This window comes from Hippopotamus amphibius, chromosome 4, assembly GCF_030028045.1.
Source record: "Hippopotamus amphibius kiboko isolate mHipAmp2 chromosome 4, mHipAmp2.hap2, whole genome shotgun sequence".
Classification (NCBI taxonomy): domain Eukaryota; kingdom Metazoa; phylum Chordata; class Mammalia; order Artiodactyla; family Hippopotamidae; genus Hippopotamus; species Hippopotamus amphibius.
In genome coordinates this window covers 34311947-34327219 of record NC_080189.1, presented here as the reverse complement: position 1 = coordinate 34327219, position 15273 = coordinate 34311947, and the positions used below count along the sequence as shown (strand labels likewise).

Genomic DNA, 15273 nt, shown 5'->3' with positions numbered 1-15273 from the left:
CCTCCTTCAAGACTCAGCTCTAGCATCATTTCCAGTCTGGTTGGCTGACCTTCCTACACACTCCCATAATTTCTGTCAACCCATTGCCTCCACCAAATGACTGTGAGCTTCCCAGGAAGGTACCATGTTTCTGAGTTCCCAGCACCTACCACAGTGCCTGGCCTTTAGTAGATACTCAACAAATGTTAGTAGAAGAAAAAGAGACCTACAAATAAGCATGTATCTTTCCTGCAATTTAAAGTTCTCTCTACCCTGCTATTGCCTTCTGCTTGTCCTTCCTTTGACAAACATTCTACTTCCTCATCACACATTCCCTTGCAATTTAGCGTCTGATACCACTGTTAAATCTACTCAAACTACTCTTGTGAAGGTCAACAAGGAGGTTTTATGTGGATTACATCCACCTTCGTGAGCCCCTCACCTGCCTTTTGTGACACAGTGCAATATGGGCTCTCTTGCTGCCTCCCTGAACTAACTTACCTTCCTTGATTCCTTCACTAGTTTCTCCAATGTGCATATTCCCCAAGATCTGGTTCATTTGTCTTCTCTTCCTTCACCTTGTCCCTCCATCAACATACTCATTCTTGGTTTTAACCATCACCTCTGTTCAGATAACATGCAAAGTTTATTTCTATTCCAACTAGAATCCCAATTACCCCACTAAGATCAAGTTCTGAAGTTTCGTTCTTTCTAATGCAGAGATGGCATATACTTGGCACTCATGCTTCTACTTGCCTCTGTCTCATCTAAGATGGATATTGCCTCACCCAAGACCAATTCTGCCACTTTCCCAGTAAGAACAGACTTCTCAAAATCCTTCTCATTATTCTCCTCTATCGCTTGGCACAGATGCTTGGAATCTTCATTCTTCACTTACTCCAGACACCTGCTTCCTGGCGAACAATGTAAAACCTACTAGTCATCCCTGTAGTAGAATATTTTCAGTCATTTCTCAGTAACACATCAAACTCAACATGTTTAAAATCAACTTATCATATTCCTTGATCTTTAGCCTGACTTCCTCCTGCTGACTACCCTAGTCTTGTAACTTGTTCCACTTTTTCCCAGATGACACTGCTTATCTTTACTTTCTCTTTTGTGCTCCACCAATTTAGGTGTCAGATCTTATTTATTCAAATATATCTCTCTTCCATCTCTTCCTTTCTATTCTTGGGGTCACCATCTTGGTTCTGGCCTTATTACCTGGTGATGGGCTCTAATGCCTGTCATCCGCTCTTCCCATTGCCAGCTTCTCCCTGCTGTAAGCCGCTTTGCTTCCAGATCAATCTTTCTAGAGTAAAACCTTGCTTATATAACTCTTCAGCTCAAAACCCTTCGATGACTTTTTATTACCTCTTAAATGATGCCTATAACTCCTATCAATTTGGTAGGGTAAAAATATCTTTGACTTTGGAGTCAATAAGATTTGGGTTTGAGTTCTGGCCACTACACTTATCTGTTATGTGACTTTGAACATACTGTTTAATTTTTATTCACTCATTTACTCAACATATATTTATTGAGCACCTACTTTGTTCTAGGCTCTATGTCAAGTCCTTGAGATAGAGTGATGAGCCAAACAGGTATTTTCCTTGTCTCCTGGACCTAAAGTGTATTGGACTTGTTCATATTTCTCATGATCATAATAATCCTAAGTACAGGCCATGCCTTCCCTGTTGATGCTTTGAGCTTTTGGTTTTTGCTATACAGGAAATTATAATACCATGTATTATAGTAATGTGCCTATGTGTATTATCTCTCAACCTCATTGTAAGTTCACTAAAGGGTAAGTGCCATGTCCCATTTCTCATAGTGTAAGCACAGAGCCACGCATGGTGAATTCTGTTGTGTTTTGTGGACCTAGAGTTAGTTTTTGGCATAGTTACAATGCCCAGTATGTTTTTAGAAGCTCCCTTTGTCATGTCAAAATTATGCATTTTTTTTAAAGTAATAACTATTTGGACGTTCTAAGGCCTCTCTTTTCCAGTCCTACCTATAGCTATTATAAGTAGAACTCACAGTGTTTATAATTTGTGCACCTTAAGTTTTTAAAACCTGAAAAACAAATCCACTCATGCTTCCTAGTGGAAATACTGTCCATGTGCATACAATGGAATGTTAAAATAACGTTCTTTTAACTAAATAGCTTTTGACTTGCTAATGAACAATATGTTGTTTTTCCCTGAGAAATAATTCTAGGACTTTAGTCCTAAAGATTATGTTTTATTTTATACATTTTTAGCTTGCTGTTTTTACATTCCCAGTGATCTTACATTCCCAGTGATCTTAAGTTAAGCATTTGTCTATCCAAAACAATAGGTCAGTTATGGCCAAATTATAACCATACCTTTCCTCTGCACACAAAATCCTATAAACAGCATGTGATCATATTGCTTCTAGAATTTATGATTGTTTTCTTCCAAAAGGAAGCTAAATTTAGCCTAGTAATTCTCCATGCTCCCAAGGAAACAATGCCTGCTGTGATTTGTAGAATAAATGAATCTGAACCACAATTCCCCTACTTGACTAACTGAGAAAGTTTAAATATCAACCTAGTCATTAACCACAGATATTAAACCACATTAAACAACTAGCAAGGGGTTAAGAAAGAAGTGTGCTATTTTTCTGACTTCACTGCTGAATGAGTCTAACCTAGTTGCTGTATCGTTCTTAATACAGAACATTGTTTGCATCTCATAATGGTTCTCTAAAATTACTTGTTCATGGCTTGAGTTCTAAAATTAAACTATGTAGAGTCATGTCCAACTGCACAATGCATCTTTATGTGAAACCAGCTAGAGTTTTTTGTTTTAACTCAATGTAAAAATTCCAGTTAGGAAGCTTTGTTTCTAATAGTTTAACTGGTGTAGTTCTTTCAGTTTCTTCTTCTTTGTTTCTAATGCAGTTTCTAAACTGCTCTCCCCTTGAACATGTTTTGGCAGATAAAATTCTCACCATGAGGGCCCCTGCTGTGCTTGCACCTGGCATCCTTGTGCTTCTGTTTACCTTGGTGCAGAAGAGCAATGGGGAGTGTAAAGAGGCACTAGTAAAGTCCAAGATGAATGTGAACATGCAGTATCAGCTTCCTAACTTCACGGCAGAAACACCCATTCAGAATGTCATTTTGCACAAGCATCATATTTACCTTGGTGCCATTAACTACCTTTACGTTTTAAATGACAAAGACCTTCAGAAAGTTGCTGAGTACAAGACTGGGCCTGTGCTGGAACACCCAGATTGTTTCCCATGTCAGGACTGCAGCCACAAAGCCAATTTATCAGGTGGCATTTGGAAAGATAACATCAACATGGCTCTGCTTGTGGACACGTACTATGATGACCAACTCATTAGCTGTGGCAGTGTCCACAGGGGGACCTGCCAGCGACACGTCCTTCCACCCTACAATACTGCTGACATACAGTCAGAGGTTCATTGCATGTACTCCCCACAGGCAGACGAAGAGCCCAGCCAGTGTCCTGACTGTGTGGTGAGTGCCCTGGGAACCAAAGTCCTCCTGTCTGAAAAGGATCGATTCATCAACTTCTTCGTGGGTAATTCCATAAATTCTTCTTACCTTCCAGATCATTCATTGCATTCGATATCAGTGAGAAGGCTAAAGGAAACGCAAGATGGTTTTAAATTTTTGACAGACCAATCCTATATTGATGTTCTACCTGAGTTCCGAGATTCCTACCCCATTAAGTATGTTCATGCCTTTGAGAGCAACCACTTTATTTACTTTTTGACAGTCCAGCGGGAAACTCTAGATGCTCAGACTTTTCACACAAGAATAATCAGATTCTGTTCCGTAGACTCTGGTTTGCATTCATACATGGAAATGCCTCTGGAGTGTATTCTAACAGAGAAGAGAAGAAAGAGATCCACAAGAGAAGAAGTGTTTAATATTCTCCAAGCTGCATATGTCAGTAAGCCTGGGACCCAGCTCGCTAAGCAAATAGGTGCTAACCTGAATGATGACATTCTCTACGGGGTGTTTGCACAAAGCAAGCCAGATTCTGCTGAACCGCTGAATCGCTCTGCTGTCTGTGCGTTCCCTGTCAAATATGTCAATGAGTTCTTCAACAAGATCGTCAACAAAAACAATGTGAGATGTCTCCAGCATTTTTATGGCCCCAACCACGAGCACTGCTTCAATAGGGTAAGTCATACAGGTTCCCTACTTACAGATTATGAGGTACGAGTCAGAATAGGTATCAGTCTAGAAGAGACTATCAAGGGCTTTTGGTGCTTGGTAAGTGGTCTTTATCCAAATATTTGCAAATTCCAAGAAAATTTAGAAATTGAATCTTCATTTAAAATTAGAATCATATGAATAGATAAAGAAGATGTGGCACATATATACAATGGAATATTACTCAGCCATAAAAAGGAATGAAATTGAGCTATATGTCATGAGGTGGATAGACCTAGAATCTGTCATACAGAGTGAAGTAAGTCAGAAAGAGAAAAACAAATACTGTATGCTAACTCATATATACAGAATCTGAAAAAAAAAATGGTACTGATGAACCCAATGACAGGGCAAGAATAAGGATGCAGATGCAGAGAATGGACTGGAGGACATGGGTTGCCGGGGTGGGAGGGTGCAAAGGGGAAGCAGGGATGAAGTAAGAGAGTAGCATAGACATATTTATACTACCAACTGTAAAATACATAGCTCGTGGGAAGTTGCTGTATAACAAAGGGAGATCAACTCGATGATGGGTGATGCCTTAGAGGGCCGGGACAGGGAGGGTGGGAGGGAGTCGCAGGAGGGAGGGGATATGGGGATATATGTCTAAATACAGCTGATCCACTTTGGTGTACCTCAAAAGCTTGTACAAGAGTGTAAAGCAATTATATTCCAATAAAGAGCTTAAAAAAAAGTTAGAATCATAACTTGAAAAAAAGTTAATGTGATAACTAAAAAAATATAAAATATGTTTACAATTTGGATTTGCTTGTTTGCCAACATTTTTCAGATTATTAACCTTATTTCTCATATTGGCTTTAGTAGTTCTGGTCAGATGTACATAAAGTTTAACACAACAGCAATTCCTGTAAAACAATTATTGAGATGCCATGCAGTTTTTACAACATTTAGAATAAGATGCTTAATTTGTAGGTTTTGTAGGCTTTTTTTTTAATGAGGTCCCATTCACTCACTGATGCATGAATGAACAGTCTATATTCTTGGCATTACTTAAAGAAACTTAACAAAAACAAACAAAAAAATCTGTTCTAAAATGTTGATAAATTAAATATTTTAAGCACACTAATACACTTCTCTGAATAAATTAGAAAACTACAGAGGAAATTTTTGCTGTCAAATCCTTCCTTTGGATCTTAACTTCCATACATGAACTTTGTGCTTGAATGGGCATGTGTCTACCAAGTTCTAATTTGGTGCTTTTTACCTGGTTGGCATTTGATATTTATAGATACAAATATTTTTGATTGATGATTTGTTTGTACTTACATGGAATGATATTTTCACAGGAATTGTTAGGGAAATTCTTTTTTGCTTTGATTTATGTATAGTAAAGGCTACCAGCTATACCCAGAAAATTTATCCTGCTAGTCATCAGATCATTTGGTGCTAGAGGAAGAGCATCAAATTGGGTGTCCATTGTGGCCTTGGGCTTTCTTGGTGGGGACCCAGATTTGAACATACAGACCTGGTTATGCCTCCTAACATAGTGACCACTAGTGATCATAACTGGATGAACAAATTGTATAGCTTTTCTAAAGATGATTTGACTTTGAAATTTTACATCTCACTTACTCTAGCAGTTTTCAATCTAAGTGGTAAAGGTTATAATTGCAAGCAGGAAGAACATTAAACATGTCCTTGATAAAAGAAAGTATATAATTTGCAGATGGGTACTAAGGACATATGAATTCAGAAACATTTGTTTCACTTTTGCTGAAATGTCTAGGATACTTCTCCAGATGGAAACTCTAAGTAATTTATTTATAAAGTTAGAAAAATGCTTCCGAGAAAATGAATCCATCTTTTAGTGAACTAAAGACATAACTTCCTTCCTTCCCTCTCCAAAGTCTATGAATATACATAATATACATACGTATATATCCCAACTAAGACTTATTTCTCTCTGAATACATTTAATATATGTTGCAAAATCTGTAAGAAGCAGTGGGATTGCTCATGAGGCTGTCCCTTTTCCTCACTAGAAAATACAAAAGAATGAAAGGAAACAAAAAGGCTTTCAGAAACCTGGGAATTAGGACATAAAAGTGTAGTATTAATAGCATTTCAGAGAAAACACTTTTCCTGAAACCAATAAATTGCTTCAGAAACACAAGTTTTAAAAAGTCTGTTGGGAATTCTTGCAGAGCCTCTAAAGCACACAACTTTGCTATTTAAATCTTGTTCTGTTAAAAATTAAAGAGACTTTACCTTACAAGGGTATATTGATATCATATCTCACTGTTTTATTTTGTACATTTCAGCCCCTAGATGTAAAAGTATTTATCAATTCTAGAAATTCTCAAAACATAGCTGAACTTTATCCTACCCCTTTGACTTTCTTAGTGTTCCAAGAGGAACAAAAAGGCAGGATTACACAATGAAATTGAGATCAATTTTATCACCCAGGAAAAATGCCCAAAATGCACCAACCACACCTGAAACCATTATCACTCCCATCGCAAAAATTCTTGTGGGAAACAAGGTGGAACTTGCCAACATAGTCTTTTTATGAGGGAAGCCAACTTTTACACTAGCCAAATTCCATAAAGACAAATACCTTCAAATCTCCTCTATTTATTTTCCTGTTTATCTTCTCTGGTTAGTAAAGGTCAGAATTCTTCCAAGAATGAAACTACCCATGTTCTCAGTTTTCATATATCCACCACAGAAAGACCTCAGATTGTTCCAATAATCAGCATACAGTCATTTCCCAGCTTCATCTTAAAATGAAGGCACCTAGAGCTGTTACTCACACAAAACCAAAATGATTTACAAGATCAAATAAGTTTGGAAAGACTCTAAGCAATACAAGAACTCCATTTTGTCTTGGCAAATTTACTTGGCAAAGATACCAGGTGTCCCTTCTGACAATTTCTTGGAACTAAGTTTTTATTTTGGCATAACGTTTAGTGAATAGATACATATATTGTAGTTTTGTTATTAACATGTCTAATCAATCAGATCTTTATGGAGGGACCATTGTGTGCTCTGTGGACAAAGCTAAGAAAGCTGCAGCAGAAACCGTCCAAGGACTTCAAGAGCACATTCGCAGCAGCAGGGATTTTCTGGCCCTCCTTGAGCTTCCACCCTGTGCAAAACATGTCTCTATCACAGGATCAGGCAGAGGACCAAGAAAGGGTCTTTTAGATTCTACAGATCCAGCAAGTGTATCAGACCTGACTCAATTATTTTAGATCACGTATTATATTGCTCGTTTCACTCTCACATCTTATGAAAGTATCTGTGCAAACTCTTCATATACATCTTCTCATATTGATGACATCACTAAAACCCTCTTTTGAGTCATCTGATAGTTTCCAGAGCAAATCATCTTCACTTCTTCGTTATTTGTGCTTCAGAACTCATCAATTCCACATATAATGCTGTTTCTGGAAACTTATCCCAAGCCACAGATATCCATTCATGTAATATAGTGTTGATTATTAGCTGTTCTTCTTGATCTTTACAGTATAACCATTTACTATGTTGCTTTTGAAAGTGAGCCCTAAAGGGTTTGTTCAGGGTGATTTCTAGAAATTCTAAATTTCTCATTATTTAGAATTATGAGATTCTGCACCCACAAATAATTAAATCTTTAGTCTTAAATGTCTTTACCACCTTTTTTACCCAGTCATCATTCGACCTCTATAAGCATCCTAAATTAGTATTGATTGAAGTTGTTTTAGGCTAATGTGTGTTCCCTAAACAGCATATTATTATTCAAAATAAAGTAACAGAAAATGCCACATAATCTGGAGATTTTGTATATCCCAAATTTGGACATAAAAAAACCTCACCTTCTACTTGGGGATAAACTATTAAAAATGCATTTTAAGCACATTAACTGGTTCTCCAACAGAATCATATAAGGGATTTAATAACATGACAGTTATTCCAGAAAAAAACTAGAATTAGTACACATTAGCCCAGTTTCTTCCAAATAAGAATCAATATTGAATAAGGGAACTTTTTGTCCTCAAATCAGCAAAGATCCTGTTCCCTAAATTATAGTATACTTACTAAGAGAAGTGGAATTATACATTTTGGAAAGATTTTTAATCAAAATTGAAATGAAAAAGGGTCCTTGAAATATCTCTCACCTACCCGGGAAGTACAGTTATGACATTATACTTTTTCTTGCAATTCCATTATCAAAGTTTTGTTCTACATATAAGCATTTGAAAGAATAGAAATAGACTTGTAGCAAATATTTTTACCAATATCTTGGTCATCTTAATGACCAATGATTGATCAATTGAAGGGGAAAAGCATGCAATTTGGTGCCAGACTCACTGGGTTGGAAGTCCTGGTCTTCTACATACCAGCTGTGTAACTTCTGCCACATTACTTAATTCTTAGAACTTCAATCTCATTTGTAACATGCAGATAACAGTACTTTCTTCTCAGGCTTTTTTTAAAATGTGGAATAATAAATATAAAGTACCTGGCACAATAAGATAACCATAAAGTTGTTTTAGGCTAATGTGTGTTTGGGAGGCAGCATGGCCTCATGGAACAAGACTGAAATTGAAGAGATCTGGGTTCAAACTTGTACCCCATGATTTTCTATCTGCCTGGCCATGAGAGCATTATTTAAACTCACTGAACCCATTTTCCTCCATGTAGGACTATAGTGTGGACAAGTGCAGTAATGTTTATAAAAGGCTCTAATTTTGTCCTTGGCACATGATACATAACAGCTATTATTGTATTATTATTTGTGTAAAGAAAGTCAAATTCAAATTATTAGATTGTTTTCTGGATAGAGGTACATTGTAGTTCCATTACTCATTAAGGTCTTTTACTTCCCTCACTGTCATGGGTGACCCACCTCCATAAAGCTTAATTTGTGTAAGTCCTCCTTAAGACTTAATAGTTCCAAAAGAAAAAAAAGAGGAGATGTGGGAGTGATGGTGGTTTGGAGGGTGAAGAGAAAGACAGCTGAATCAAAATTGTGCTATATAGTCAAGCTAAAAGGTGTAAGGTGCTCCTTTCCCTGACTTTCAATTCTAACTACTTGTGGCACTATACGATACTATGCTTATGTAATTTGTTACTTGATGCATTTAAGAACTTGCCGATAATGCAGTTTTAGAAAAAGTCAACCTCACAGGTTGTTTGTACCAAGCTTCCTTGTTTTTAAACATCATTTATACTCAAATTCAAAGAGTAGCCAACTGCTTCCCAAAATAAAGGAAACTTAAAGTAGTAATTTTCCATCTCCGTTTCAAAGAGTGCCAAAGTTAAAAGGTCACCAGTCAGAACCATCAAAGGAAGAAAGCAAAATGATTAGAACAATTTTGAATGAAAACAAAATCAAAACAAGATGCAAACAAGGGATAATAGGAATAGGCATTAAAAAAACATACAGTGATGTTTCTTTATTACTATTATAAAGATGATAGATGAGTAAAATTGGGTTACATTTGAGTTGTAATGGAAGAAAATAATTGCAGCCTTCCATCAGGAAACCACAAGGACCATTATTGATCTGTCATCCTCAGGGCATGTCTTGTAATATTTAATAAAATAAACAAAGATTTATAACTTTTATAGGCCATATATCTATAATCTCCCACACCACACCGTTTGAATTAGGAATATGGAGTCAATGTTACAAATAACATCCATGTAATTATACTGGTTTGGCATGTCTTATTTAAACAGTCTAGCACTCTCAAGAGAATGCATTTTGTATTAGGGATGAAAAATGTGAAGTCAGATTTCAAGTTTCTTTACTTCCTGTGCTTCGAAATGAGAGAACGTTATCCTATATGAAAAATGTTTATTGAGGATTCTTCGATTCTAAACACCAAATATCTTGGCCGTATGCCAAATGTAATAGCTACCAAAGCAAAAGCTTGCAAGAAAGAAAATCCTTGAGGTCTAAGGATTCAGTATACTTTTAAAAAGTCTAAGTAAAAATTCATTAATTTTACACTTGATTCCTGTCCTCCTGGAAACTCTTTATTGTCTCCGAGGCTCAGGGAGTCGCTGCTCCCTAATTCACTTATTTGAATTCTCCATGCTGTCCGTCCCATGAAAAGTGCCATATTGCATTATTTCATTAAGAGGAATTTAAAATTATTCTCTTTCCAGAATTTATAACACTCTCTGAAATCACAGGACTTACCCTGGGGGTATTAGAAAACGTGGTACAAAATGAGCCACTAAAGCCGTTTGCTTTTTTCTCATCCTCCTGCTAACCCTTCTTTAAACCATTTTGTAGTTTATTCACAGGTACACCCTAGGAAAGAATGAAAAATCAAAGACATGACGTTTTAATAAGCTAAGCAAAGAAACACAGTTAATGCTGAAACTGTCACCAAAAATGTAAATAGGTTTAACCTGTAGATTATGCAATATATGATGTAATTGGTAGTATTTCCCACCTGTGCATCGGTATTTAAGAGTTAACTATGCCACATGAAGCAAGTGGTGTGATCTATGTTTTATTTAAGTAGTTGATTTCTACATGAAGATTCACTTGGTAAAATTAATGGAGCAAACAATAAGGGGTTCGGGCAAAATAATAAATCTTAAAGCTGGTCTTTGAAAAGCTGAAGTGTTAATAAAACTTTGACGCCACAGCTCTGATATGTACTTTCATTGCCATACTACTGCATGATTAGAGACTTCCAAAAGCATATGGGATCTTGCATTTTGAGAAGAATATTAACCTTCTTGAGTAATAATAGATTTTTTTATTCCAAATAATGTATCAAATTTGGGGTGTTACACCCTTACTTCAGACTTCTATCTCACTGATGGCATCCCACCCTGCATTAGTATCTCCTCACTCTAATAAGAAAAGTGAGGAGTTGTCAGAATTTGGATGGAAGACCCAGGAATTTCTGCCATTGCTTATTCATAGATTGGCACAAATACTGAGTCAGTGGGCACCCAGAATCCAGGATGACTCAGTGCCCAGATATGTGCTGTAAGTCAGATCTCCAGCATCCAGGAAGGACTGTAAAGGGGTCATTTATCAGGGAAATGAAACCAACGGCTCGGCTACTCTTGAAGTCATTAAAACTCAGGTTTTTTAAATATAATAGTGAATGTGGGAAGTGATTCTAGGATCCTGGATACATTCCAGTCTGATAATTATATACTTTTTCTAACTAAAATGGTCCAGGCAGGTTCATTTGCATATGAATGACATGCTGAGTAAAAGCCTTGGAAAAGAGGTTTCCTGCACTTCACCCTAGACCTAGGCTAAGGTGGGGCAGATGAAGTGTGTCTACCTTCTATACTTCAAAAATATTCGCTAGTTTTTTAACAGGAGGATGGAAAAATATCTTACAAATGCATGCTAATATAAAGGCTTGTTTTAACTATTCCTGATGTTCACTAATAGGGGGAGGTGTTTTATGAACAATATATAACTGTAAAACAAAAAATAACAATTCTGAACTCAGACTAAAGTCTGACCTCAGTTGTTTGATTTGGGTAAATCACCAAAACGTTCGTCAATCAAAGGACACTAAAATGGTGATATTTCAAATGGTGCTCTAGGTAAAAGGCATGAATTAAGGTCAGTTTTGGTTTGTAAAGCATTCTTTTCTAGAGCTGATTTTATGAAAATTAAACTGGCTGAGTTGTCATCTAAAAATATATGGCTTATTTATGATTTGCTAGAATTTGAGTCCATGTGCCAGAAAATGTAAATCTGTATGATACTAAATCTTCTGATGACATTTTAAATTTGAAATTCGATTAACACTTACATCTAGCAACCAGTCTGCTAACTAAACTATAGGTGAAGTGCTACTCAGGAAATGGGAAAAATGCAAAGATTAAATTGGTCTGTTAGCTCTGAGTGAATCAATAGTATTTAGTGCTAATGCACTAAGCAGATTACGAGCACTAATGCAGTGGCAGTCAATAGCAAAAACGAACATCTCTAAAAATTATCTTGACAATAAATGTGCAATATTTTCCATTTATTTTAAGCTAATTACATTACATGCTTATTCTTTCATATTATTAGTTTAAACCAAGTGCTAGAAGCCTAACCATTTTATTTAGTACATAAAATGGGCAAAAACTTATAATCATCATTTTCAGCAAGAGACAGAGGAAAGGATTTATTCATACAACTAAGATTCAACAAGAAATTCAACAGAAATTTACTGAGTGTCTAGCCTTACTGGTATTACAATGGGGAGTGAGATAGGCCTGGTTCTTATCTTTATGAAGCAAACCTACTAGAGGAGGAGATGGCAGTAAATGATCAGTCATACCAGCAAACAAATACATCATGATAATTCATGAAATATAATGCGAGGGAAATAAACATCTGTGAATGCAAATGAGGAAGAAGATCTAAATTTGGTAGTATAGTCACAAAAGGCCACCCTGAGGAGGTGAAAGTTAACTTTTTCATGAAGCTAGAAGTTAACTTACATAAAGCTCAAAATTTTAGAAAAAGCAATTAGGTCTTTACTACATGGTCAAGTACAAAACCAGTATTTAATAAACTAATAGTCATTACCTGTATCATAAGCTCAAGGTCATAACTATATGCTGCAGCATTTAAGCAGCTTTTTAAAGTGGGTTCTGACTATGAGTGCATATTACTTTAAACTTAGAAAAATGTATCACAAGAAGTAAAACCGTGCTGGAGAATTCAACTTTTTTTAAACACTTTCTCTTTTTATAAAAAAGGAGTCAGTGTTTCCAAACTTTGTCTTTTCTTTGATTTCTAAATAAACTGTCACTTTTTGTTAAGTAATTCTTAGTATGAAGAAGATAATGTGTGAATTTTTAGAAGCTAAGGAGATAATTTAGGTAGCTCTCACTTTCACTGCCTCTCATAGCCTATCTATTTATTCATTTTTATTGGCTGCATTTGGTCTTCATTGCTGTGCACGGGCTTTCTCTAGTTGCAGTGAGCGGGGGCTACTCTTCGTTGCAGTGTGCAGGCTTTTCAGTGCAGTGACTTCTCTTGTTGCACAGGCTCTAGGCACTCGGGCTTCAGAAGTTGCGGCATGTGGGCTCAGTAGTTGCAGCATGTGGGCTCAATAGTTGTGGCTCTCGGGCTCTAGAGTGCAAGCTCAGTAGTTGTAGTGCACAGGCTTAGTTGCTCCACCCGGCATGTGGGATATTCCCAGACCAGGGATCGAACCCGTGTCCCCTGCATTGGCACGCGGATTCTTAACCACTGTGCCACCAGGGAAGTCCCTAGCCTATCACCTTAATCACCTTCTTTTAAAACAGATTTCTTATATCAGTCAAAGTTGTTTCTTTCTTCTTCCCCTCTTTTTTTCTTCTGTGGCCAACACTTGGGACCCTACTCATAAGAAAAACCTGTGTTTCTTGGGGATGGAAGGGAATGTCCTGTTACCAGTAAGTCCTATGGAAAAAAAAAAAGAGTCATATAATTATGAAAACACAGAAAATAAGGTCTTTTGAAACTGTCAAAGTTGTAAAAGTAGTTGAGAATGTGATGCTGAGTCTCATTGTCTTTCTACATCTGTGTCCTCTACACAACTACATCCATTTTAGACCATTTCCTTCTCATGAGAATCATGTGGCCTAGAGGACCAAGTGAAAGACAAGTGCTTCCCGGACTCACGAGGATGTCATGAGCACCTACTGAATGTACAGGGGCCTGTGCTATAGTTAGTGCTGCCTTTATGCTGTTTTAATGCATCTTTAGCTACAGACACATTTTGCCTTTCTCTTTCGTTACAATCATGTTTATCTATATATATTTAATCCTGCAAATATCTGCATAAGTTTAAGGTCTTAGGCACTTTGTCATGCTTCTTTGCACCTAAGCATATACTTTGCAGATCATAGACAGTAGTGTTGATTTTGACAAAAAAGTTTGTGTTCCAAAAAGTATGTGTATATATTTACACAGTAAACAGAGACTGTCTGATTTGCTGCAGTATTTGGATAAAAGTCCTTGATAAAATCTACAAATATATTTTTGTGACTGGATCACAGAAAGCATTGTTTTTGTCATCTCCACAAGCCACAAAGACTTGAAATGCAGGTGCAAAAAATATGTATGAAGAGTAGAAGGAAATTCTCACCTTTTTCTCTGTTCACTTTGTTCACATTTGTTTGGCCCAGAATGAAGTAGAGTTTGCCAAGGGAAAAGATGAGGGAATAGGAGGCATTTAATCTTCAGGGCTTATTCCTGTGCCTACAAGTTAGAGAGGTCACTGGCTTGCCCCTTCCTGAAGGCTATAATTACAGGCAGAGGACTGTTTTCCAGTAAAGTGACCAGAATCTTGAATGTAAGAGATTGTTTGTAAGAGTACAATGTGAGTAGGGGTTATACAAAACCTCAGAAAAGATAATAGGGAGGTGAAATTATTTTTCTTCATATATTCACTAATATGAGATGGTCCAAGACTCTGGAAATGTTCTACAGCGCAATAACAGAGGCAAATATGAGGTCAAGTTAGGTGATCCTGGTACTTAAGGGATTGAGTTAAATTAATAAAGAAGAGGACTTTATAATAAAATATAGTATTCCTGATGATTCATTAAATATAAACTTATTTGTGGCTCCAACATCATGGTAAACAAAAGTCAGTAAATATATCAGTAAGAGTAATCGAGAAGTATTTCTAATATGAAAAACACAAGTTACATTGGGTTTATCTGGAGCTGATGTGGAAAAAAATGTTTCATACTCTCAACTAAACACTCTCATTTCAGAAGAGTCATAGGAAAAGTATCGATTCCAAGTAGAATTGGGCAGACAAAGCACAAGATCAGTTCTGTTACTAGCCCAGTAATAGGGATACTAGTCAGTGTTTGCAAAATGATGAGTAATATGTAGGTAATATGTAAGTAGTAGGTATTGTAATTAACATTGAAAGGTCAAAGTACAGGGTTTTGACATGTAAAAAGAGGACTAAAATATGTGCCTGCTTTGAAAATGATATGGTATGGTAAATTTTGACGATTATGGTATTTTCTTATCTAGATAGTTTTTTAGAATCAAATGCTTATGAAAACATAAGCAGGAATTTCAGGTTTTTAGGCAAACAGTGCTTTTTATGATCCTGGGTGTGTGGTATGATGGTACAGTAATT

General features: G+C 36.5%; 1 protein-coding gene across 3 annotated transcripts in view; it reads left to right on the top strand.

Annotated features, from left to right (window-relative positions):
- The window catches only part of MET (MET proto-oncogene, receptor tyrosine kinase), a 114709-nt gene that overhangs the window by 24032 nt on the left and 75404 nt on the right, over window positions 1–15273 (top strand). For 2 of the 3 annotated variants that reach the window (XM_057731236.1, XM_057731235.1), the window contains exon 2: window positions 2943–4159. The exons of the other annotated variant lie outside the window; for it this stretch is intronic. In XM_057731236.1, coding sequence (XP_057587219.1) covers window positions 2957–4159 — 1203 coding nt within the window. In that variant the 5' untranslated portion in view covers window positions 2943–2956. The remainder of the gene's footprint in view (window positions 1–2942; window positions 4160–15273) is intronic. 3 annotated transcript variants of the gene reach the window in all.